The sequence below is a fragment of the Cebus imitator genome, unplaced genomic scaffold, assembly GCF_001604975.1.
Source record: "Cebus imitator isolate Cc_AM_T3 unplaced genomic scaffold, Cebus_imitator-1.0 Scaffold12, whole genome shotgun sequence".
Classification (NCBI taxonomy): Eukaryota; Metazoa; Chordata; class Mammalia; order Primates; family Cebidae; genus Cebus; species Cebus imitator.
In genome coordinates, this window is record NW_016107327.1 from 7,384,307 (window position 1) to 7,409,130 (window position 24,824).

General features: G+C 42.5%; 1 protein-coding gene and 1 pseudogene across 4 annotated transcripts in view; one reads left to right on the plus strand and one right to left on the minus strand.

Moving 5' to 3' along the window:
• OSBPL1A (oxysterol binding protein like 1A) overlaps nt 1-24,824 on the plus strand; it is a 244,758-nt gene that overhangs the window by 43,883 nt on the left and 176,051 nt on the right. For all 3 annotated transcript variants that reach the window (XM_017498470.1, XM_017498487.1, XM_037727959.1), the window contains one exon: nt 22,938-23,049. In XM_017498470.1, coding sequence (XP_017353959.1) covers nt 22,938-23,049 — 112 coding nt within the window. The remainder of the gene's footprint in view (nt 1-22,937; nt 23,050-24,824) is intronic.
• Nucleotides 19,296-20,641, minus strand: LOC108282540 (annotated as a pseudogene). Its single transcript, XR_001816466.2, has one exon. The product of XR_001816466.2 is annotated as a protein SET-like (transcript).

Here is a 24,824-nt window from a genome sequence, read left to right on the forward strand (position 1 = left end):
CCACATTTTTTTTTTTTTTTTTGAGACTGAGTCTTACTGTTGCCCACATTGGAGTGCAATGGCATGATCTCGGTTCACTGCAACCTCCGCCTCCCATGTTCAAGCAATTCTCCTGCCTCAGCCTCCCAAGTAGCTGAGATTACAGGCACCCGCCACCATACCCAGCTAACTTTGTGTTTTTAGTAGAGATGGGGTTTCACCATGTTGACCAGGCTGGTCTCAAACTCCTGACCTCAGATTATCCATCTGCCTTGTCCTCCCAAAGTGCTGAGATTACAGGTGTGAGCCACCACGCCTGGCCTAAACATTTCTTGTAAATAGTATCATACAAACTTTTGTGTCTGGCTTCTTTAATTTAGCATAATGTTGTTGAGGTTCATCCATGCTGTAGCAGGTATCAGTAGTTTGTTCCTTTTCATGGCTGAATAATATTCCACCATAAGGATATGCCACCTTTTGTTTTCTGTTCACTTTTTATTGAAAAGGCAATCTTTTTGCATTGTATTCCCTTGACACCTTTGTTGGAAATCGATTGACCATAATTTAAATGTTTATTTCTGGATTTTTCTTTTTTTGAGACAGGGTCTCACTCTGTCACCCAGGCTGCAGGGCAGTGGCGCAATCTCAGCTCATTGCAGCCTCTGCCTCCCAGGCTCAGGTGAGCTTCCCATCTCAGCCTCCTGAGAAGCTGGGACTACAGGTGTGCGCCACGATGCCTGGCTAATTTGTTGTATTTTTAGTAGAGATGAGGTTTCTCCATGTTGCCCAGGCTGGTCTTGAACTCCTGGGCCCAAGTGTTTGCCCATCTCATTTCTAGGAGTTCCTGGGTAGCTGAACACATGGAGCTTCTTGGATGATCACACCCCAGGGAGTATAGGGGTGCTGTGTGCCCTTCCCCCATGCCTTGCTCTATGCATCTCTTCATCTGTATCCTTTGTAATATCCTTTGTAATAAGGCACTCCCAAAGTGCTGAGATTACAGGTGTGAATAATTAAGTTTTGATGTTAAACAGTGTAAGTTCTCCAATTATGATCTTCTTTTGAAAAGTTATTTTGGGTATTCTCAGTCCTTCGCATTTTCATATAAGTATTGAGATCATCTTGTCAACTTCTGTAAAAGCACCTATTGGAGTTTCTATAAGGATTGTTGTGTTGTCTTGAATTTGTAGGTTAATTTGTGGAGAATTGTCATCTTAACTATATGGATTCCTCTAATCCATGAACATGAAACCTCTTCATTTATTTAGATCTTCTTTAATTTTGCTCAGCAATATTTGAAGTATTTTTTTTTCTTTTTTCTTCGTTTTTGAGACAGGGTCTCACTCTGTCACCCAGGCTGGAGTGCAGTGATGCAGCTGTGGCTCTCTGCAGCCTCGAGGCTCAAGTGATCCGCCCATATCAGCCTCTCGTGTAGCTGGGACTACAGGTGCCTACCACCATGCCTGGCTAATTTTTGTATAGATTTTTTCTGTGACGGAGTCTTGCACTTTCGCTCAGGCTGGAGTGCAATGGTACTATCTCAGCTCACTGTAACCTCCACCTCCCGGGTTCACACGATTCTCCTGCCTCAGCCTCCAAAGTAGCTGGGATTACAGGCATGCGCGACCAGGCCGGGCTAACTTTTGTATTCTTAGTAGAGATGGGGTTTCTCAGTGTTGGCCAGGCTGGTCTCAAATTCCTGACCTCAGGTGATCTGCCCACCTCGGCCTCCCAAAGTGCTGGGATTATAGGTGTGAGCCACCATGCCCGAACAATTTTTGTATTTTTTGTAGAGATGGGGTTTTGCCATGTTGTCCACGCTGGTCTCGAACTCTTGGGTTGAAGTGATCCAACCACCTCTGCCTTTCAGAGTGCTGGGATTACAGGCGTGAGCTGCCACTCCTGGCCTGATGTTTTCAACATACAGATCTTGCAGTCCTTTTGTTAAGTGTATTAACCAGCCTGGCATTAATCTGTGGAATCTGGAGTGAGTCTGGCCAGCTAATATCTCTGCTCACATTAAAAAACAAAAACAAGAACAAAAAAACTTAACAATTAAAAAAAAGTTGTTCCTTTTAGAGACAAGCTATATTGCCTAGGCTGGGCTTGAACTCCTAAGCTCAAGTAATCTTCCTACCACAGCCTTTCAAGTAGCTGGGACTATAGGCACGCATAACTGTGCCTGGCTTTCAGCATAGTATTTTAGGGTTCATTCCTGCATCTGCATAGCTCAGTGGTGAGCTGTATTTGGGCAGCAATGGGCTCCATTACTCAATCCCCTTGGGCTTCTGTGCTCTGCCCATGGATTTGTGTGCAGGCTGGAGGGTGCTTTCACGTCCAGGCATTTCTCACTTCTTCCTCTGCTCTGACTTTTGCAAGGCCCCCTCTCTTTTCTCCTGCAGATGTTTGGAGTTTCCCAGCAGCCTGGGGTGCCTGGGAAGCTTACCTACTCCTCCAGTTCCTTCGTTTTCAGGGTTGTCTTGTTTTAGGCTGTTGTGCCATTTGCCTATGTGGTAAGCAGAATCATGACCCTCCAAAGACATTCATGTCCTAATCCCCAAAACTTGTATGTTAGGTTACACAGCAAGGGGAAATTAAAGTTGCAGATGGAGTTGAGATTGCTAATCAGCTAACCTTAAGATAGGTTAGGACACTTGAGCCCCACATCTCTACCAAAAAAAAAAAAAAAGAAAAAGAAAAAAATCAGTCAGGTGTGGTGGTGCACACCTATAGTCCCAGCTACTTGGTAGGCTGAGGTTGGAGGATCACTTGAGCCTGGGAAGTTGAGGCTGAAGTGAGCCATGATTTCACCACAGCACTGCACTCTGGCGGGGCAACCAAGTGAGTCCCTGTCTCAAAAAAAGTAAGAAAAGAGAGAGAGAGATGTGCCTATGAGGGAATGTCAGAAAGATGCAGTGTTTCTGTCTAGACACTGGAGGAAAGGGGACTGTGAGCCAAGGAATGTGGACAGCCTCTAGCAACTGGAAGAGCAAGGAAATGAATTCTCCCCTAGAGACCTTGCAACACCTTGATTTTTCCCAGGGAGACCCACTCTGGACTTCTCAAACACAGAACTGTGAGGTAACACATTTTCTGTTGTTTTAAGGCACTGAGTTTGTGGTCATTTGTTAACAGCAGCAGCAGAAAGCTCATACACGTTAATGGAAAAGCAGCCTCATGCTAGCAAGCATGTAGGTGTTCTCATTTGTTTCCTGCTGTATTTGCTACTTTTACTGGGTTTTTGCCTTTTGTTTTAAGTCAGTTCCTCTGGCAGCAAAACTGCTGGATTTCACTGACAGGCCTGCCCTGGTCAGACTTGTTTGGGGAAGTGGGGAGGAGTAGTAGCCTATGGCTAGAAAGCTAAAGACTCCCAGTGTTCTTATTGCAAGTTCCTGCAGTTCCTCTGGAGTAAGTGCCTCTCAGTTTGTTTCTTTAATGGATATCCAGCACCACGAAATGGTTCGTTTTGATAATTTTGTCCAGCTTTTTACTCATTTTTTCAGGAAAACAGTTCTCTTTTCATAGCTAAAAGTTGCTTCGCCCCATATGAATGATTTTTGATTATTTAAAATGCAAAATTAACTATGGCATAGAGTGTATTTCTTGTTTATTCTGATTATTGTCTGTACTCCAACATGATACCTAAAGGCCATTTCGTAATCCCATGATTGGAAGCTTTATGTGAATTTATCACGAGTTAAAGAATGCATTTATTATTATATTGTTTCACACTTTTCATTATTCTAATGACTAGATTTAACTAACTTTTAATACGTTACCATGAGTCGATTCTGTATGTGCTAAGGATGTTTGAATTAGTAGATTTTATCCAACTCTCGTCTATTTGTTATAAATTGATACTTATGAACCAGATCTGGAGTCTTAACATAAGCTGAGAAGAAAGAACCTTTTATAATAAACAATAAAGGTTGTGGATAATTTCCATGTTTGACTTTGTGGGGTTTCAGATATAAGTTGCAGATGGCTCGATTTGGCTATGTGAACTACTTGCTGTTCCCCTTTATAGCCTTGTATTTCTCATTCTTTTCTATGTACCTAAGAAAATTCTGTTGTCACCTATTTCCACATGGCCCAGATCTACCCATTCAAAGTGCTGCTCAAATGTTATTTCCATAAATTCTTTCCTAACATGTATCTGGAAGGAAACTATACTCTTCCATATTTCCTGGGCACAGTACAGCACTTTCATTCATCTACCTTGTATTAGTGTTATCTTTGTCTGTGTCTTTTTTTTTTTTTTTTTTTTTTTTTGTTTTTTTTTTTTTTTTTTTTTTTTTTTTTTGAGACGGGGTCTTCGACTGTTGCCCAGGCTGGAATGCAATGGTGTGATCTCAGCTCACTGCAATCTCTGCTTCTCAGGTTCAAGTGATTCTCCTGCCTCATCCTCCTGAGTAGCTAGGATTATAGGCGTGTGCCACCATAGTTTGTATTTTTAGTAGAGATAGGGTTTCACCATGTTGGGCAGGCTGGTCTTGAACTCCTGCCTTCAAGTGATCTGCCTGTTTGCCCGCCTCAGCCTCCCAAAGTGCTGGGATGACAGGAGGGAGCCACTGTACCCAGCCTGTTGTCTGTGTCTTAACTCTGCTACTAAGTTGCATTAATCTTGCTAGCAAGGAATTATCATGTCTTGTTTTTTTGCGTCCTCCATGAGCACAAGGTAAGTTTTACCTCCCTCTCTATAATTACCTAGATCAAATAAGTTCATTTATCTATGCTCAGCTCTTTACAGATTTGGCCATTTCTGCCATTTTCTTGAACTTTGAACATAAGACCATGCTAAATTGGACCTTAGTTTGACATGAACATCAGTATATGTTACTGTAAGTCCTTACTTAATGTCAATGGTAGATTTTTGGAAACTAACTTTTGGATAAATGATGTATATCCAAAAGAAACCAACTTTATCATAGGCCAATGCATATAAACAAGAGTTGAGTTCCCACAGCATAATTCTAGTCGCAGAAAACATCACTGCCAGGTGTGGTAGTACATGTATGTAATCCCAGCACTTTGGGGCACTGAGGCAGGCAGACTGCTTGAGCCCATGAGTTCAAGACCAGCCTGGGCAGCATAGTGAGACCTCATGTCTACAAAAATAAAAATTAGCCAGATGTGGTGGCATGTGCCTGTAGTCCCAGCTATGCGGGAAGCTGAGATGGGAGGATCACTTGAGCCCAGGAAGTTGAGGCTGCAGTGAGCTGAGATCACGCCACTACAGTCCAGCCTGGGCAGCTGAGTGAGACTCTATGTCAAAAAAGAAAATAAAATTACACTTCTAAGTAAAGAGCAAGCACTTCTAATACTAACCATTGAAATAAATGTGAGCTATTCATACTTTTAGAAAGATTAGTAGAAACAAGTCAGTTAATTATTTACCCATTTATTCCAGTTCAGGTGCCAGGGTGGCTGGAACCTGTCCTGGTAGCTCAGGGAGCACAGGGGGATCCAGGCCTGGACAGGATGCGTGTCGTCCCAGGGCCACTCACATACGTACCCACACTCACACTGGGATAGTTCAGATATGTTGGTTCACCTGACATGCACATCTTTAGGGTGTGGGAGGAAAACAGAGTACCTGAGATACTCACATGGACACCAGGAGAACATGTGAACTCCACACGCACAGTGGCCCTCTCCAGGAATCAGTTTTTTTGTTTTTCTCGTGAACATTGCAATGAAATGATATTGAAAGAAATGTGTATTTTGAAGATCTGCTGTATTTCTTATCTTTTGTCTTAGAAAATAACATTTAGTTGAAGTTACATGATTGTGTTATATAGGGAACATTTAAAAATGTATGTGCTCAATATCTAAGCATGATTGAATTATACAAAAAGTTTAACTTCTAATTGTTCTCATGAAAAGAATCAATTTATCTTATTCCTATGTGATCATTTACCATGAAGATAATTTAAAAATACCTTATGATCCTGTGATTCATTTGAAAAGGGATTCGGGGCTGGGTGGGGTGGCTCTCGTCTGTAATCCCAGCACTTTGAGAGGCCAAGATGAGCAGATCACGAGGTCAGGAGTTCAAGACCAGCCTGGCCAACATGGTGAAACCCTGTCTCTACTAAAAATGCAAAACAAATTAGCTGGACATTGTGGTGGCTGTAATCCCAGCCACTTCGGGAGGCTGAGGCAGGAGAATCGCTTGAACCTGGGAGGCGGAGGTTGCAGTGAGCTGAGATTGTGCCATTGCACTCCAGCTGGGCGGCAAGAACGAAACTCTGTGTGTTTCCGAAAAGCAGCTCCCCAAATTTTGAGGGCCCTTTGGGCTTTTCTTGGTACATTAGTGCCCCCTAGTGTTCTTTGGTAAAAATCAGAATACCAGAATTTAAAAATACTGTATTTAGTATTTGTTCCTTTCTTTATTTTTCAGATGCAGTTAGAATTCTGAAGTTTTTATGCCTTTTCTAATCAGTTTAAAATAGGGATGTGGTATGTAAAATAAATATTTGGATTGTGGCACTGACTGTTTAGCAGAATTGAGAATACTTCTATTAATTTTTATTTATTTAGAGACAGGATCTCATGCTTTTGCCCACGCTGGAGTGCAGTGGAGCCCTCATAGCTCACTGCAGCCTTGAATGCCTGGGTGCAAGGGATTCTTCCAGCTGGGACTACTGGCGTGTGCCACAGTTCCTGGCTAATTTTTAAAAATCTTTTGTAGAGACAGGATTTCACCATGTTGCCCAGGCTGGTCTCAAACCTTAAGCGATCTTCCTACCCCAGCCTCCAAAAGTTCTGGGATCACAGGCATGAGCCACCATGCCCAGCTAAGAACACATGCTTCCAGAGCCAGGTGTAGTGGCTCACACCTATAATCCCAGCTACTCAGGAGGGGAAGGCAGGAGGATCCCTTGAAGTCAGGAGTTCAAGGCCAGCCTGGGCAACATAACAAGACCCACTCCCCATCTCTCTCTCTCTCTCTCTCTCTCTCTCTCTCTCTCTCTGTAGACAGGGTCTCACTCTGTCACCCAGGATGGAGTACAGTGGTGCAATCTCAGCTCACTGCAACCCCCACCTCCAGAGGTCAAGCGATTTTCCTACCTTAGCCTCCCCAGGAATTAGGAACACAGGCGTGTGCCACTGTGCACAGCTAATTTTCTGTATTTTGTAGGGACGGGGTTTCACCATGTTGCCCAGGCTGGTCTGAAACTCCTGGGCTCAAGTGATCCACCTGCCTCAGCCTCCCAAAGTGTTGGGGTTATAGGCGTGAGTCACCGTGCCCAGCCAAGACCCCCATCTCTAGAAAAATCAAAATCAGCTGGATGCATGGCATGTGCTTGTACTCCCTGCTGCTCCAGGGGCTGAGGCAGGAGGATCGCTTGAGCCCCAGGAGTGTGAGGCTGCAGCGTGTGGGCTGTAATGGCACCACCGCACTCCAGCGTGGATGACAGAGCAAGACCCTGTCTCCAAAATAGTAAATAAATTAAATAAATGCTTTCTGCATTCTGTGTCTCAGAAATTCATTCTTTCTCACCTAACATACAGAAAATATGTACAATCCTCGGCTTTAGGTTTCCTGGGAGATCATCTCTCATGTTTATTTATTAAAGGCCCACTATCTGTCAGGTGATGCCCAGGCAACTTGACATCTATTGTTTCATTTGATTGAAAATGACTACCTTGAAATATATATGTCATTTGTTCTAGATTGGTTCTCAGGCAAGCTGAAACCAAGATGAGTGGGCAGCAGGTTTATGGAGTGCTCGTGGCACCACACTTGTGGAAGGGGGCTGGGGTGGGGAAGAAGTGGGCAGGAGTGGACGAGTCAAGTGGAGCTCAGTCTCCAGCAATGCCTCAGTCTTTCTGCTGTGTGCAAGGCTTTGCAGAAGAGATGATGCTTCAAGGTTGTCCCCGTTGGGGATGAGAGGCCAGGCCTTTATACCCTGGGATAGTCAGTCACAGATACAGGCTTCTCTGGAAACCCTCGTCCCTGAAGATCTGAGCCCTTGAATACCATGCCCTTCTTAAGCTGGAATTGCTGCTCTTGTCCATTTACCATCAAAATTGGACAAGAGAATACCAGGAGACACCTACCTTTTTCATCTGTGTGCTAAACCTGTTCTTCCACGTCCCCATTGTGTACAGTCCTACTTTTTTGCTCATCAAGTTCAATTACATCTGCTAAGATGGTGACTGTTCTTGCCTGCTGGTCCTTGGACGCAAGGACCCCAATGTTCAGGTAGCCTTTGGTGCCTCCTAGCATATGAATCAGAGCATTATCCTTAGGTGTGGAATAAGCTGCCCCAAAACTTATTGAAGCCAACTAGGCACTGTGCTCCCTTCTGTTATGGGAAGTGCAAGATGCAGTAATTTATTCTTTACTTGTGAGGAAGCGTGTTGTCATTGCCCAGACCAGTGAACTTCTAAAGACTGACTGACATGGAAAAGGCCCTGATTTCTTCCTAAGATGTACCTCCCACCCTCTGGATCAGATATGTCTTACCAAGGCTCTGAACAGTCTAGCCTCTAGGAGAAGAAGCCACTTCTCCTGGTTCTCTTGGCATGATGTTATGAAAGTAAAGGAAATGTTGGGACCCCAAACTCATTTAGTCAAAGTGAAAAATCAAGGTGGGAACTGGGTCACACAAACCTGCCTCCCCCTTTTGCCTAAAGAAGATGGCTACAAGATGAAAGCTACACACCTCCCTCCATATTTTGCTCATAAGGAAATTCCTAGTGAGCAATGCAGATTTATAGCTTATCTTTACAGGTGCAGTCAACCCAGCCCACCAGACACAAATGCATATCTGATTATTCCCCTGCCCCCTTTTGTTTGTGTTGTCTTATGTAGAATGCAGATTCCCTGCATTTTTCTTCTGCCGCATTTGTTTATGTCATCTTATGTAAAAAATGCAGATTTACAGAGCCAGAAAGAGGCATGAATGACTGTTTTTTTCTACCCCCCACCCCCCGACTTACCTGGAAATTGTGTACTTCTCAATATCCCTCCCTTTCCCCTTCAAATTTGGAGCCCTCAAAAATCATCTTTGGAGAAAGATGCCTGTCTCCTGGGCGTGCGTCCTTAACTTTGGCAAATAAATCTAAAATGATTGAAACTTTTCTCATCATTTTTCTTGATTGACAATGTCATTGATAAAGTGGACCAGCGTGATTTGCTGCCAGATTCCCAGATGGCATGAGGCAGGTTGTACATGTATACTCTTGTCCATGTGAATGCGAACTGTCTTTGATTTTTTTTTTCCTAATAGGGATAGAAAAAATAAATTTACCCTATCAGTTACTGCATACCATGTACCTGAGGTGGAAGACTGGCTGTAATTGAGGTCGCTATTTGGTTGAGTTTGTGGAAGTTCACTGTCATCCTCCACATTCCATCTCGGTTTTATAGTGGCAGGCAGGTGAATTAAATGGAAATATGATAGGGACCATGGCCCCTGCATTCTCTTAGGTGGTTTTTTTTTTTTTTGAGACAGAGTCTTGCTCTGTCTCCCAGGCTGGAGTGCAATGGCACAATCTTGACTCACTGCAACCTCCTTTGCCTGGGTTCAAGCGATTCTCCTGCCTCAGCCTCCCGAGGAGCTGGGATTACAGGGGCCTGCCACCGCACCTAGCTAATTTTTGTATTTTTAGTAGAGACAGGGTTTCGCCATGTTGGCCAGGCTGGTCTCAAACTCTTGACCTCAGGTGATCTGGCTGCCTTGGCCTCCCCCGAGTGCTGGGATTACAGGCGTGAGCCACCATGCCTGGCTAGCATTCTCTTAGGTTTTTAAGGGTGGCACTGATTCCTGCCATCCCTTCCCATATGGAATATTGGTTTTCATTTGTCTTGGCCAGTGGCTGGGGGTGGGTAGCCGCTTCCATTTGGCTCTTATACAACAGACCAAGGAGACAGTGTGAGGGTTCCACCAATAACTAAGTGTGTCTATTCCAAGTTCACATTCAGGGACTAGGAGAATGACCACTAGATGTATTTCTGGACCCAACCAGTGCATGGACTGTGAGCCAGACCTTGGCTAGGGCGCCGTCTATAACCTCACTCCCATGCATGCCCCCTTTCTAACACAGGGGCCTCATGATACTTCGGATCTCTTGGTGTCAGTGCCAACTTGGACCTTAGATCTAACAGCTTGTGAAACGTTTGGGCCCCTCTTTCCCTGCTGTACAGTTACTTGAGTAAATGATCATTGGTCCCTTTGGGAATGGTCTGGGGAATTCATGACAGTGCATGTTTGCTTTGGTGTTGCAGAATCTTTCCCTGGAGGGTCTGGCCTCCCCTTCAGTAAATAGTTCTGTGTCGGCCAGGTGTGGTGGCTCAAGCCTGTAATCCCAGCACTTTGGGAGGCCGAGGCGGGTGGATCACGAGGTCAAGAGATCGAGACCATCCTGGTCAACATGGTGAAACCCCGTCTCTACTAAAAATACAAAAAATTAGCTGGGCATGGTGGCGCGTGCCTGTAATCACAGCTACTCAGGAGGCTGAGGCAGGAGAATTGCCTGAACCCAGGAGGCGGAGGTTGCGGTGAGCCGAGATCGCGCCATTGCACTCCAGCCTGGGTAACAAGAGCGAAACTCCGTCTCAAAAAAAAAAAAAAAAAAAGTTCTGTGTCCAAAGTTGACTCAGGTCCAGAAACTGGACATGGTATCATGACTTTTTTTAAAATTATTTTTTTGAGACAGAGTCTAGTTCTGTCGCCCAGGCTGGAGTACAGTGGCGAGATCTCGGCTCATTGCAACCTCTGTGTCCTGGGTTCAAGTGATTTTCCTGCCTCAGCCTTCTGAGTGGCTGGGATTACAGGCAAGTGCCACCACGCCTGGCTATTTTTTTATTTTTAGTACAGACAGGATTTTACCATGTTGGCCAGGCTGGTCTCAAACCCCAGACCTCAGGTGATCTGCCTGCCTCAGCCTCCCAAAGTGCTGGGATTACAGGCATAAGCCACCACGCCCAGCTGGTCTCATGACTTTTAATGGGGTGACTCTTCAGTTTCTGACCTTTCACTGTTGATTTCTTTTGATGGTACAGATTGAGTTGTACTGGGATGGGTCCTAGCATCAGGGAAAAAGAAATGGTCCCAATTAAGAGATGTCAAGAGGCCAGAAATGCCACGAAAGACAGGTCTGTTTGTTTGTTTGTTTGTTTGTTTTGAGACAGAGTCTCACGCTGTCATCCAAGCTGGAATGCAATGGTGAGATCTCGGCTCACTGCAACCTCTGCCTCCTAGGTTCAAATGGTTCTCCTGCCTCAGCCTCCTGAGTAGCTGGGATCACAGACATCTGTCACCATGCCCAGCTATTTTTTGTATTTTTAGTAGAGACAGGGTTTCACCATGTTGGCCAGGCTGGTCTCGAACTCCTGACCTTGTGATCTGCTTACCTTGGCCTCCCAAAGTGTTGGAATTACAGGTGTGAGCCACCGCACGCAACCTGGAAGACAAGTTTTTAATAAATGGGCATGTTGGATTGGATGTAGCATGACATTCCGATAACATACCTGGTAATTATATGTCATGGAAGGGCCTAGAGGATCCATCATTTACCAAAGCAGAAGAAATTGCTGGTAAGAAAGGCACCAGCCTCACTGAGAAGCTCCCTGGCAATTCCCCTCCATGGCCCAGGGCTGCTATGAGAAGGCCACTATGGACCTAAGTTCACCGACAGCAGGGGGTGGTGTAGGGAAAATGATTGGATCCCAAGGCAGTAGAAGCCAGGAGAGGCAGCACTTAACCATCAGGAGCCAAAGAGGCACAGTTATGGTAATGAGTGGCAGGTTCAGAGGGGAATGGTGGGAGGGCTGACCTGCAGAGTTAGGGAAATGGTTAATAGAGCCCAGCATTCCAAAGCGCAAAGTTAGATGGACAAATGGTAGCAGATACTACTTTCATCATCTTTTTCTTTAGATTGAGAAACTACTGCCTTGTACTAAATTCTTCAGTTATTACACATTTGTTACACCAATGTCATCGTACAGCCATTGGGTGCTCAGTTTTGTTTCTTTTCTCTCTCCCTTTTCTCTTACAGTTTGGCTGATTTCTGCTGACCTATCTTCAAGTTTACTGAACATTCCTCAGTGGTGCTCTGATAGCTACTGATGAGCCCATTGAAGCATCCGTTATCCCTGTCACTATGATTAGTTGTTGCTATGGTTACTTCCAGTACACCTCAGGCCTCACCTTCCTTCCATTTCCAAATTCAGTATTGCCTCTGCAGAGGGCACTGGCCGATTCACTGGAAGATTTTGCCTGTGTTCCTGCGTCACCCTCAACCTTAGGCCTGCCTCGTGTGCCTCAGCGGGCTCTCTCTACACTTTGGCTTCTGCCCACTAAGAGACTGCTGTTGCCTGTTCTCAGTACTTGCTAGTCTTGGGGTAGGAGTAGAGGATGTGGGGTGGGTGTTCTCTGTTATCTCGTTCCGGCCTCCATCCTAAACCTGTGTCCTTGCCTAAGGGGCAGGAGTCCTTGAGGTGGTTATTTACCACTTCCAGAAGCACCTACTTTTAATACTGTTAGCTCTTACCTGAGTTTTTCTTTTTAACCTCCTGTTCATAGATAACAGTTATGTCACTGTTTTATTTTTCTAATTTTAGATTTTCTGTTGGCTTATCTCTGGAAGATAAGCATTATGTTCTGCTCTTTGTCTTTCCCATTCTTATTGTTTGTTTTTGAGTCAGGGGCTCACTGTGCTGCCCAGGCTGGAGTGCAGCGGCACAATCACTGCTTCTTGCAGCCTCGATCTCCCAGGCTCAAGCGATCCTCTGACCTCAGCCTCCTGAGTAGCTGGGACTACAGGCTCATGCCACCATGCCCACCTAATTTATATACTTTTTGTAGAGATGAGGTTTTGCTAGTTGCCCAGGCTGGTATCGAACTCTTGGGCTCAAGTGATCCCTGCCTGAGCCTCCCAAAGTGCTGGGATTACAGGCGTGAGCCACCGTGCCTGGCCTGTTTCTTCCATTCTTAATCCTTGCCAAAACCACTTTACCTTTTTCATTCTCTTAGCCTATTACTAGATTTTGGTTAAATAAATATTGAGTTTATATTACTCTGTGCTAGCTTGAGCCACTTAGGGTCCTATATTTGTTTTGGTATAACTCCTTATTTTTTCTGGAGTTAACAATTGCAGGCCCGGAGTGGTGGCTCACGCCTGTAATTCCCATCACTTTGGGAAGCTGAAATGGGTGGATCGCCTGAGATCAGGAGTTTGAGACCAGCCTAGTCAACATAGTTGAAACCCCATCTCTACTAAAAATTAAAAAATTAGCTGGGCTTGTTGGCAAGCACCTGTAATCCCAGCTACTCAGGAGGCTGGAGCAGGAGAATTGCTTGAACCCAGGAGGCGGAGGTTGCAGTGAGCCAAAATCGTACTATTGAACTCCAGCCTGGGCAACAAGAGCAAAACTGTGTCTCAAAAAAAAAAAAAAAAAATTAAAATTGCATGGTGTATCTTAGTTTAGTTCTTTTTCTCGTCAACATAATTTCAAAGTTTTTATAAGAGCTCCAGATCTATTTTTACTGTCTTTTACTGTGATCATATACATCATGTAATTATCACATCTGGGAGCAGCTCCCCTGATTTTTTTTCTGTCTTTTTTTTCTTCTTTGAGATGGAATGTTCTCTGTTGCCCAGGCTGGAGTGCAGTGGTGCGATCTCAGCTCACTGCAGTCTCCACCTCCCAGGTTCAAAGGATTCTCCTGCTTCAGCCTCCTGAGTAGCTGGGATTACAGGTGTGTGTCACCACACCCCGCTCATTTTTCTGTTTTTTAGTAGAGACAGGGTTTCGCCATGTGGGCCAGCCTGGTCTCGAACTCCTGACCTTAAGTGTTCTACCCACCTTGGCCACCCAAAGTGCTAGGATTACAAGCATGAGCCACCGTGCTCAGACTGATTTTTTTATGAATTCTTGCTCTGCCTGGACTAGTTGGCCTCTAGAGCTGTACACATGCTGGTCATTACGGAGCTTATGTCTCAGTCATTCTGGGAATTCTCTTCCCCACTTTCTGATATTGGATTTCCTGTTTCCCAGGTCTCATGCCTTCCTCCATCTTGATTTCTCTGTCATTTGGTGGAGCACAGTGTTCAGGAGCTTCTTGAGAAAGGTTGCATTGGAAATCATTTTTCTGAGAATTCATATCTCTGGAAATACCTTACCTTTGTATTTGAGTGATAGTTTGGCTACGTATAGATTTCTAAGTTGGAAATCACTTTCTTTCAGAATTTTGGAGGTATTGTGTCACCATTTTCTAGTTTTTAGTGTTGTTTTTGAGAAGTCTAGGGCTATCCTGATTCCTGGTCCTGTGTATGTAACCTGATTATTATTTAATCACTGGAAGTATATAAATTAAAATTAGGATGACAGGCCGGGCTCAGTGGCTCATGCCTATAATCCCAATGCTTTGGGAGGCTGAGGAGGGAGGATCACTTTAGGCCAGGAGTTTGAGGCCAGCCTGTGTAACATAATGAGACTCCATCTCTACCCACCTTCCCCTCACCCCCCCCACCCCCCAAAAAAAAAAGAATGACAGATAACCTAAAAGTCTAGATAGGTGGACTAGGGCAGGTGGCAAATACTCAAATATTCAGACTTCTTTTGTCTTAATGTTCTATGACGTGTGGCTTTGACCATATCATCCCAATTGAGAGCATCCCAATCCCAGGAAGTCAGCTAGGGGAAGCAAAAAAATGACAAAGAATATAAACAGACTGCTCTAGGAGATTCCCAGAAACTTTTGTATAAGACTTCTGCTTAATCTTGCTTTTATGTAAGACTTCTGTTTAATCTCATCGACTGAAATATTCATGGCCACACCAGCTAAAGGGTAGTGAGGAAATGTAGTATTTATTCCTGGTGGCCATATGCTGAGCTAATGCCCAGCTAATTTTTATATTTTAATAAAGATGGGGTTTCGCTATGTTGGCCAGGCTGGTTTGGAACTCCTGACCTCGTGATCTGCCCGACTTGGCCTCTTGAAGTGCTGGGATTACGGTGTGAGCCACAGTGCCCACCCCAATAAGCATAATTATTAGAAATTATTTCTCCTTTTTAATCTTGAAACCTGAAGCCTGCATTAAGAAATTGCTTTATGGCTGGGTGCAGTGGCTTGCACCTGTAATCCCAGCACTTTGGGAGGCGGATCATCTGAGCTCAGGAGTTCAAGACCAGCCTAGCCAGCATGGTGAAACCCCATCTCTACTAAAAATACAAAAATTAGCGGGTATGGTGGTGGGTGCCTATAATCTCAGCTACTTGGGAGGCTGAGGCAGGAGAATCACTTGAACCCGAGAGGCAGAGGTTGCAGTGATCTGAGATCTCACCACTGCACTCCAGCCTGGGTGACAAAGCAAGGCTCTGTCTCAAAAAAAAAGAAAGAAGAAATTGCTTTACAAGAAGTAAAAGTTTTCATGTTGTATTTCTGTTGAAAGTAGATAATTTTATAGAAAAATTATCTTTCAAAATCAATTTGGGAATGTCATAGCAGCATAATTCCTGAAAGTCAGAAAGGTGAGGCTGAGTTTGGTGGCTCACACCTATAATCTCAACACTTTGGAAGGCCAAGGCAGGAGGATTACGTGAGGCCAGGAGTCCAAGATCAGCCTGGGAAACATAGCAAGACCCTGTCTCTACAAAATGTGGAAAAAAAAAAATTAGCTGGGCACAGTAGTGTGTGCCTGTAGTTGTCCCAGCACTGTGGGAGGCTGACGGTGGAAGATCTCTTGAGCCCAGGAGTTCGAGGATACAGTGACTGAGATCATGCTACTGCACTCCAGCCTGGGCAACAGAGTGAAACCCTGTCCCTACTCAAAATAAATCAAAAGTAGAAATAACTCAAATATTTGTTAATTAATAGATAAACGTGGTATTCATGCAATGGGGTATTATTCCAAAATACAAAAGAATGAAGTACTGATACACACCAAAACATACATGAACTTTGAGAAAATGCTAACTGAAAGAAGCCAGACACAAAATGCCACATATTGTTTGATTTATTTATAGAAATGTCCAGAATTGGCAAATCCATAGAGACTGAAAGTAGATCAGTGGTTACTAGAGGATTAAGAGGAGGGGAAATAGGCAGTGATTATTAATAGATACGGGGTTTCTTTTTGGAGTGGTGAAATGTTCTAAAATTAGACAGTGATGATGCACAGCTCTGTAAATATATTCAAAGCCACAGAATTGTGTGCTTTTAGCAGGCTGAAGTTTATGGTATGTGAATTACATCTTAATAATGCTGTTATTAAGAAAAAACAATCTGGGCATGGGGATTTTTCTCTACGTGTTTCATCTGAGATGACTTGTGTGATGATGACAGCAGTATAACGGCACACTAAGGGAATGACTGACTAGTGAGCAGAGGGTGGAGCTAGAGCGATTTGGGAGTGTGATTCATGGCTGTGTCAACTTTGGTCTTTGCTCTCACCCTTGTGGTGCTGCTAGTCCAAACATATTTTGTACATCCATTAAAAATAAAATGCGGCCGGGCGCGGTGGCTCACGCCTGTAATCCCAGCACTTTGGGAGGCCAAGGCGGGTGGATCACGAGGTCAAGAGATCGAGACCATCCTGGTCAACACGGTGAAACCCTGTCTGTACTAAAACTACAAAAAATTAGCTGGGCATGGTGGCGCGTGCCTGTAATCCCAGCTACTCAGGAGGCTGAGGCAGGAGAATTGCCTGAACCCAGGAGGCAGAGGTTGCGGTGAGCCGAGATCGCGCCATTGCACTCCAGCCTGGGTAACAAGAGCGAAACTCCGTCTCAAAAAAAATAAAATAAAATAAAATGCAAGTATCATGCTCAAAGTGAGTACTTTCCTCCTCTGATTTTTAGTAGTTAGTTGTCTAATTAGCCAAGGTGCTGTCTTAGCCAGGAATATTTTCAGTAAAACATCTTTATTCAGGAAAAAGTATTAAAAACAAATAGCGTTGCTCTAGGTGCAGGGAGTATAGCAGGGAACAAGAAACCAAATCCCTTCTTTCATAAAAGAGGAGCAAAAAATACAGCATTTAGAAGTGCTATGAAAATGTGTAAGAGGCAAGGGAATGAGTTTGGGAGTGGATAACGCTACTTTAGACAGAGTGAGGAAGGCTTCTCTGAGGAGGATGCCTGGATTTAAGAAAAAAAATTAAAATGTATCTACATCTCCTTTATCAACTTCCTTTTTTTTTTTTTGAGACAGTGTCTTGCTCTGTTGCCCAGGCTGGAGTGCAGTGGCACGATCTCAGCTCACTGCAACCTCTACCTCCCGGGTTTAAGCAATTCTTCTGCCTCAGCCTCCCAAGTAGCTGGGACTACAGGTGCCCAGCACCATGCCTGGCTAATTTTTGTGGAGACGGTGATTTGCCATGTTGGCCAGGCTGATCTTGAACGCCTGACCTCAAGTGATCCGCCCACCTCAGCCTCTCAAAGTGTTGGGATTACAGGCGTGAGCCTCTGTGCCTGGCCTTTGAACTTCCTTAACGCCTCATTATTTTGACCCTTTCTAGTCTGAGTCTTGGCTCTCCCAGCTAACTGAATTTTTTGCCAAAGGTCAGCAGTGGTTTACATGCTTTAAGCAGTCGTTTGCACACTGTTTTTTTATTTTTCCATAGACACACTTTAACAAGGCTGACTACTTCTCTGGGAGGAGGCATGGTACAGTTTATTTCTCTGGCTGCTTTTTTGGTTCCTGCCTTTTTTTCTTTACCCTTCATGATAGATATTCTTTTGATTTTTTTCTTTTTAAGGTTCTTTTCAGCTGGGTGCAGTGGCTCATGCCTGTAGTCCCCGCACTTTGGGGGGCCGAGGTGGGCAGATCGCTTGAGCTCAGGAATTCAAGACCAGCCTGGGCAACATGGCAAAATCCCATCTCTACAAAAAAAAAAAAAGCAAAAATTAGCCAGGTGTGGTAGCACCTGCCTGTAGTCCCAGCTACTTGGGAGGCTGAGGTGAGAGGACCACTTGAGCCCAGGAGGTTGAGGCTGCAGTGAGCTGAGATCGTACCACTGCATTCTAGTCTGGGTGACAGAGTGAGACCCTGTCTCCCTCTAAGAAAACAAAAACAAAAAATCAAAAAATCACCCACATTCTCTTTTCTCTTGAAACTTTCCCCCTCAACAGACCAGTCAACTCTATGCCCTTATTTTCTGTTCCTGGACTTTGTTGGACATCGGCACTTCGACCTCATGCTCTGTCCTAGGCATCCAGGTCCTCTGCTCTGCTGCCTGCTGGGCGTCCCTAGCTGCCCCTTGGGCATCTGAAACTTCATGCACCTAAAATGGGCCTCATCTTCCTCCAGCACCTGTTCCCTACACAATATCTGAGTTGGTCTTTGAATAATTTTCACTGCAAATCCTCCTTTCTGCTATCTCCACTGGAGAACATACCCATTGCGTTTAACCTAGACTGCTTATTTATTTAGTTTTAGTTTTTTGAGACAGTCTTGCTGCGTCACACAGACTGGAGTGCAGTGGCATATCTCTACTCACTGCAACCTCTGCCTCCCGGGTTCAAGCAAGTCTTCTGTCTCAGTCTCCCGAGTAGCTGGGACTACAGCCATATGCCACCATGCCTGGCTAATTTTTGTATTTTTGGCAGAGACCAGGTTTCACTATGTTGGCCAGGCTGATCTCAAACTCCTGGCCTCAAGTGATCTGCCTGCCTCGGCCTGCCAAAGTGCTGGGTTTACAGGTGTGAGTCACTGCATCCGACTGATGCTGAGCGTCACATTGTGGGCTTATCGACCATTTGTACGCTGTCTTTGGAGAAGTCTATTCAAGTCATTTGGTTATTTCATTTTTGAGTTTTAGACATTCTTTACGTATTCTGTATATATATCCCTTATCAGATATATGATTTGCAAGTATTTTGTCCCACTCCCTGGGTTTCCTTTTTCTCTTGATAGAGTCCTTTGATGTATAAAAGTTTTAAATGTTGATGAAGTTTATTTTTTCATTTTTTTGTGCACATTTAGTTTTATTGTAACAAAGCAACTTGTACACTTTTAATTTTTAAAACTGAGCATCATCTTTCTTTTTCAGTAAAACAAAAAGAAATTTAAAAATAAACAGGAACAAAATTACAATAGAGAATGTCAATTCCAAATAAGATCCTACAGGTTCTGCTGATTCTCCCATTGAGTGGCAGGGCTCAAGTCATCATTAGGAGAGAATTTATTTTTAAAGTGTCATCTTAAACTGCAAGGATGTCTGTCAAATGCCACAATTAAACATGCCAGAGGAGAAGCCATGTTGTCAAAATGCCCACTTAACCCACCCAAACATCTCAAACCCAGCCTTTGCTGACCTTCTATAGCCCCATTTTTTAAAGTTTTCTTTTCTTTTTTTTGAACAAGAGAAAGTAGACAGATACATGTTGGTAAATGCTAAGTGTCCATATTCACATGGAGACACAGTGTACTCTCTGAGCCCGGTATACAGAGAAAGGAGGAAAAAAGCTAGAATTCCATGCAGTACTACCCAGGGGCCTGCACCCTCCAGCTTCCAGCAGAGTGAAGGGAGCAAGTTTTTCTTTTTTTCCACAGAGCTCGGTGGTGTTGATTCCATGAAGTTTTTGTTCAGACAGCAAGGGATAAAAATGAATTTCAAACAGAAAGGGGTAGAGACTCTTTTCCCATTGTATTCTGCTCAAGATATTTCCCCCAAAATAAATTGAGAACCATGGTGTAGAGAAAAGAGACCTCAAAAACAGGGTGACTGAGCACAAGAGGGGAAAAAAAAAAAAGACTTCAACTTGCTCCCAGGGTTTGGAAAAAATTTTAAAAAAGGAAGGTTGGAATCCATCAGTGTTCGATTAGTTATCTTCTCCTTCCTCCTCTCCTTCCTCCCCTTCATCATCATCGTCGTCATCTTCACCTTCACCCTCATTTCCTTCTTCATCAATATCTTCTAATCCTGCCTCCTCTTCATCATAATCATCATCTTCTCCTTCTCCTTCTTCATCATCCATATCAGGAACCAGGTAGTACTGTAATGGGTTTGGCCAAATATCATCTTTGATGACCACTCCTAACTCATCAGCCCCTGCATCAGAATGGTCAGTAAACGAGGTAAAGAAGCCTTCTGGTTCCTCATGCTGCCTCTTCCTGCTGGCTTTATTCTGCGTTTGACTTGAATGTTTCATCAAATCCTTTCCAGATTGCCATTTGATTTCGGTGGACTTTGACAATAGATCACCACTCATTCAGATGAAATTCTTTGGAGAGAACTTTATTTTTAAAGTAAGGATTTTCATCAAAATAAAAATCTATTCTGTAACCTGATTTAATATCTTCAAATTCTGTCACTTCAACTCTGGTCAAATAATGCAGTGCCTCTTCGTCTTCCTCCCCAAGCAGAGCAGACGCTTGTGGATGGCTGACAAATGTTGTTACCCAAAAATTTTGGCAATCAATTCTAACCTTTTCTGAAAAAATGGTTGGCGAAGTTTGTTACATTTCTGTTCTCCTTTCAAAATCTCCTCACTGGCTTGTTCATTAAGTCTGTCTATTTCATTTTGTACTTCATCAGTGTGTTCAATTGCTTCTTGCTGTTCTTTTTCTCCCTTCTTCGGCAAGCCTGCAGAGGCCAATGTCTCCTCCAGTCCCAGAGCAGCAGGTGGTCTCGGTTTCTTCTTTTGAGGTGAGAATGGAGACTGGCCTTTGGGGGCCATGCTGCTGGCGACGTCAGAGAACCAGAGCACAAGTCTTCTTGCTCGTCCGGAAGTAGGCAGAACACTATTTTTTCATTTTTTGCCTTGGCTTTTAGTGTCATATCTAAGAAATCATTGCTAAATCAGGTCTTATGAAGCTTTCTTGGTATTTTTTTTTCTTCTAATAGTTTTAGTTTTGACATATTTGACCTATCGAGTTAGTTTTTATATATGGGTAAGCTATGGGTTTAACTTCATTCTTCTGCATGTGGACATTCCCAGTACCATTTTTTGAAAAGATTGTCTTTTCTTCATTAAAACTGTCTTGGCACTTATGTCAAAAATTATTTGACCATATATATGAGAGTTTATTTCTGGGCTCTCTATTCTGTTCTGTTTGTCTGTATGTCTATCTTTATGCCAGTACCACATTGTTTTGATTATGGTAGCTTTGTAGTAAGTTTGGAAATCAAGATGTATCTCTAACTTTGTTCTTCTTTTAAATATTATTTTGGCTGTTTGGGGTGCCTTGAAATTCTATATGAATTTTAACATGGGACTTTCTGCTTCTATAAAAATGTCGTTGGTATTTGATAGGGATTGCACTGAATCTGTAGATAGCTTTGGGTAATATTCTCCTCTTAACAATATTAAGACTTTCCATCCATGATTGTAGGATGTTTTCCCATTTATTTATGTCATTTTAAATTTCCTTCAGTAGCGTTTTGTGCTGAGTCTTTTGTGTATAAGCCTTTTGTCTTCATGGTTAAGTTTATTTCTAAGCATTTTATTCCTTTTGATGCTACTATAAATAGAATTGTTTTTCTTAGTTTCCCTTTTTGGATTGTTCATTGTTATCTTTGCCCATTTTTAATTGGGTTGTCTTTTTGTTGAATTGTAAATCTTCATTTATAAACTTTTTTTCTCATTCTGTGGGTTGTTCTACTTTCTTTAACTTATATGAACTATTTATGTAAAGTATGAAAACATGAATCCCAAAATGTTACCTTTAAGATGATAGGAAATGTTAAGATATTTTATAAGAATTCACTTTATTAAAATATTAGGATATTTTTAAAATTTCCTTATATTTAAAATGTGGTAGTATGTTTTATAGAATGATATTCAAATATGAAAAATGTGTTTGTAAACACTATATACTGTACTGGGAAATGTTATATGTATGAAACAATTGTGGCATGTAAGTAAAATTTTGTTATGAAAACTCAAATTTATACATGGGGAAAATGATTAGTAAATGCACCAAAATGTTTCTAGTGGTCATAAAATGATGAGGATAGTAACTATATGTATTTTTTGCCTGTTTATGTTTTTTAGATTTTATTTAAACTTTTTTTTTTTTTTTGCTAAGAAAACGTTTCAAAATAATGTAGGAAATGTATGTTGTGGCCCAAAGGAAAGATGAAATTCCTAGAACAGCATAACATGTAGCGACACAGGATATCACTTCCTAGTTTACAGGCACTGTCAGTCTGGAAGTTAGAACAGCACTGTTTTTCAGCCTCCCTTAGTGCAAGACTGAAGAGCAAGCTGTCCATCATCTTCTCCCTAGGTGCTGTGTATCTTAAGATAATCAAACTTCAAATTTCTAATGCTCTCTGCAATATTAGAAATTCTGTTCCTCCATTTCTGCTGTCTTGTTAAGTCATGTAACTGACCCAGTGATACTGCACATATGTACATTATCAATTGATTTGAAATTTCTAAAAGAGCAGCTAGACACTTAAATAAAAAGATGTGGTGTATTATCTACCGTTGAATATTGACTTCAGGATATCGTCATGCTTACCTAATGCTTAATTATAATGCTTCATTATAAACCATTCCTTCAATAATGGTGTTTCCTATCAGTCAATAATGGTGTATTACTTTAGAAAATAATGCTTTATTTTGTCTAAATATCAAGATTAATTAAAAAAAAATCTTGGCCTGTTGGGCAGAAATTATAATTCTCAGCAGGCCTTAGAGGAATGATGTTCAGTGGATGTACTTCCTTCTATAATTTACATAGTGGCTCTAAATAAATACATCTAATTTGACCACATGAATTATTTTGGTAGAACAGCCAGATAATTTACTTAAAAAATCAATTCTAGAAGTTGACTATGTATTAATTGTGGATTGGCAATTGTTTGGGCAATTGTCAAGTATTATCACAATTAGTTAAATCACTTATTATAGACATAACGTGATATAAAGATTCTCACATGGCACTTTTTCTATTGTGGAGACTCTCTTGTAGTTAGTAATTTGGAAAAGGGTGGTAATGCAATAAAATCTTAGCTTAATAGTAGTGAAAAATAAATTCTCTGATTTGTAGGAATTGGTAATGCTTCTCTTAGAATATAATGCTGATGCTACTGTTGTTAATGGGAGTGGACAGACAGCTAAAGAAGTTACTCATGCCGAAGAAATCAGAAGCATGCTTGAAGGTAAATATCGTGGATGTGAACATAAACAGCATTTACTTTCATTGTAACCAAGGTTCAGATTATGACTAAAAATGGCTTCTGAGAAAGAGGACAAAATAGAGGATAACCAGCCGATGCTCTAATGGTAATGCGATCTGAGAGTCACTGATGAGACACATAAGCACCTATATGATAGTTTCTTCCCTTAAAATGTTTAAACTCTTAATTTGTACAAAATTATGGCAAGTTTTAAAAATCTGTTTTTCAGGCTGGGTGCGGTGGCTCACGCCTGTAACTTTAGCACTTTAGGAGACTGAGGGAAGAGGATCACTTGAGGTTGGGTGTTTGAGACTAGCCTGGGCAACGTAGTGAAACTCCCACCTCTATAAAAAATATTAAAAAATTAAAAATTAGGTGGGTATGGTGGTGTGCACCTGTAGTCTCAGCTACTTGGGAGGCTGAGGCAGGAGGATCATTTGAGCCTAGGAGCTTGAGGCTGCAATGAGCCCTGATTATGCTGTTGTACTCCGGTTCAGGCAACAGAATGAGACCCCCCACCTTGCCAATCTGTTTTTTTGTGTCTCAGAAAATATCTGTTTTTCAAATACTCAACAAAATTAAAAGTAGAAAAATAAAGACGTAGGGAATATGGCTAATAGGCTGATGACCTATAACAAGGAATACAGAAGTGCCAGACAATAAGAGGTGTCAGTGCAAGCTGTAAGAGGTATTGCTTTTGAGAGTCGCTTATGTTGGGGAAGATAGCTCTGGCTGGCTCAGTTTTCTTTTCACCCAGGCTGGAATACAGTGGCATCATCTCGGTTCACTGCAACCTCTGCCTCCTGGGTTCAAGTTATTCTCCTGCCTCAGCCTCCTGAGTAACTGGGATTACAGGTGCTTGCCACCATGCCTGGGTAATTTTTTGTATTTTTAGTAGAGATGGCATTTCACCATGTTGGTCAGGCTGGTCTTGAACTCCTGACCTCAAGTGATCCATCCACTTTGGCCTTCCAAAGTGCTGGAATTGCAGGCAAGAGCCACTGCGCCTGGCTCTCTCTCTCTTTTTTTTTTCTTTTTTTTTTAGAGATAGGAGTCTCACTATGTTGCCCAGGCTGGTCTTGAACTTTTGGCCTCAAGTGATCCTCCCATCTTGGCCTCCCAAAATGCTAGGATTACAGGTGTGAGACACTGTGTCTGGCCTTCTCAGTTTTCTTGAGGACTTCATTGCAGTATAGCAGGCAACAGTAATTTCTTGATGGTTGAGCTTCATTGTTATGAATGTCAAAGAGTAATTTACATTTAAGAAACCATGAGTCTGCAATAACTCAGACTTTCTCTAAAGTAATTTAAAACAAAAACGTTTTGGTACTTGGAGACTCTCATACAAAAGGATCTTCCTTTGAATGGCCAGGGCTTTGCTATAATTATTTTTTAGTAGTTTCTCTAATGTCAAGAAGAGATCTTTAATTTTCTACTAAATGAGTAAAGATACTGAATTAGAGTTGCAATTTCACACATACCCTTTGTTTCTTTCCTTTGGAATTTGGAGAAAGACAATATAATTTTGCACTTAAAGGATGTTGATTTCTTCATTTAAATTTTTCCATATTTTTATCTACGTAAAAACCAAGATCCTGCTGTTTATCACCCCAATTAGTCTTTAGAGCTAAAATCTTCTCACTCGTTATGTAGTTAAAAAGAAAACACAATGTCTACTTGTCGGACTTCTTAAGGTCAGTGTCTTAACTTGTTTCTGCATTCATAATGAACCCTCTCCTTGTCAATGAACAAGCAAA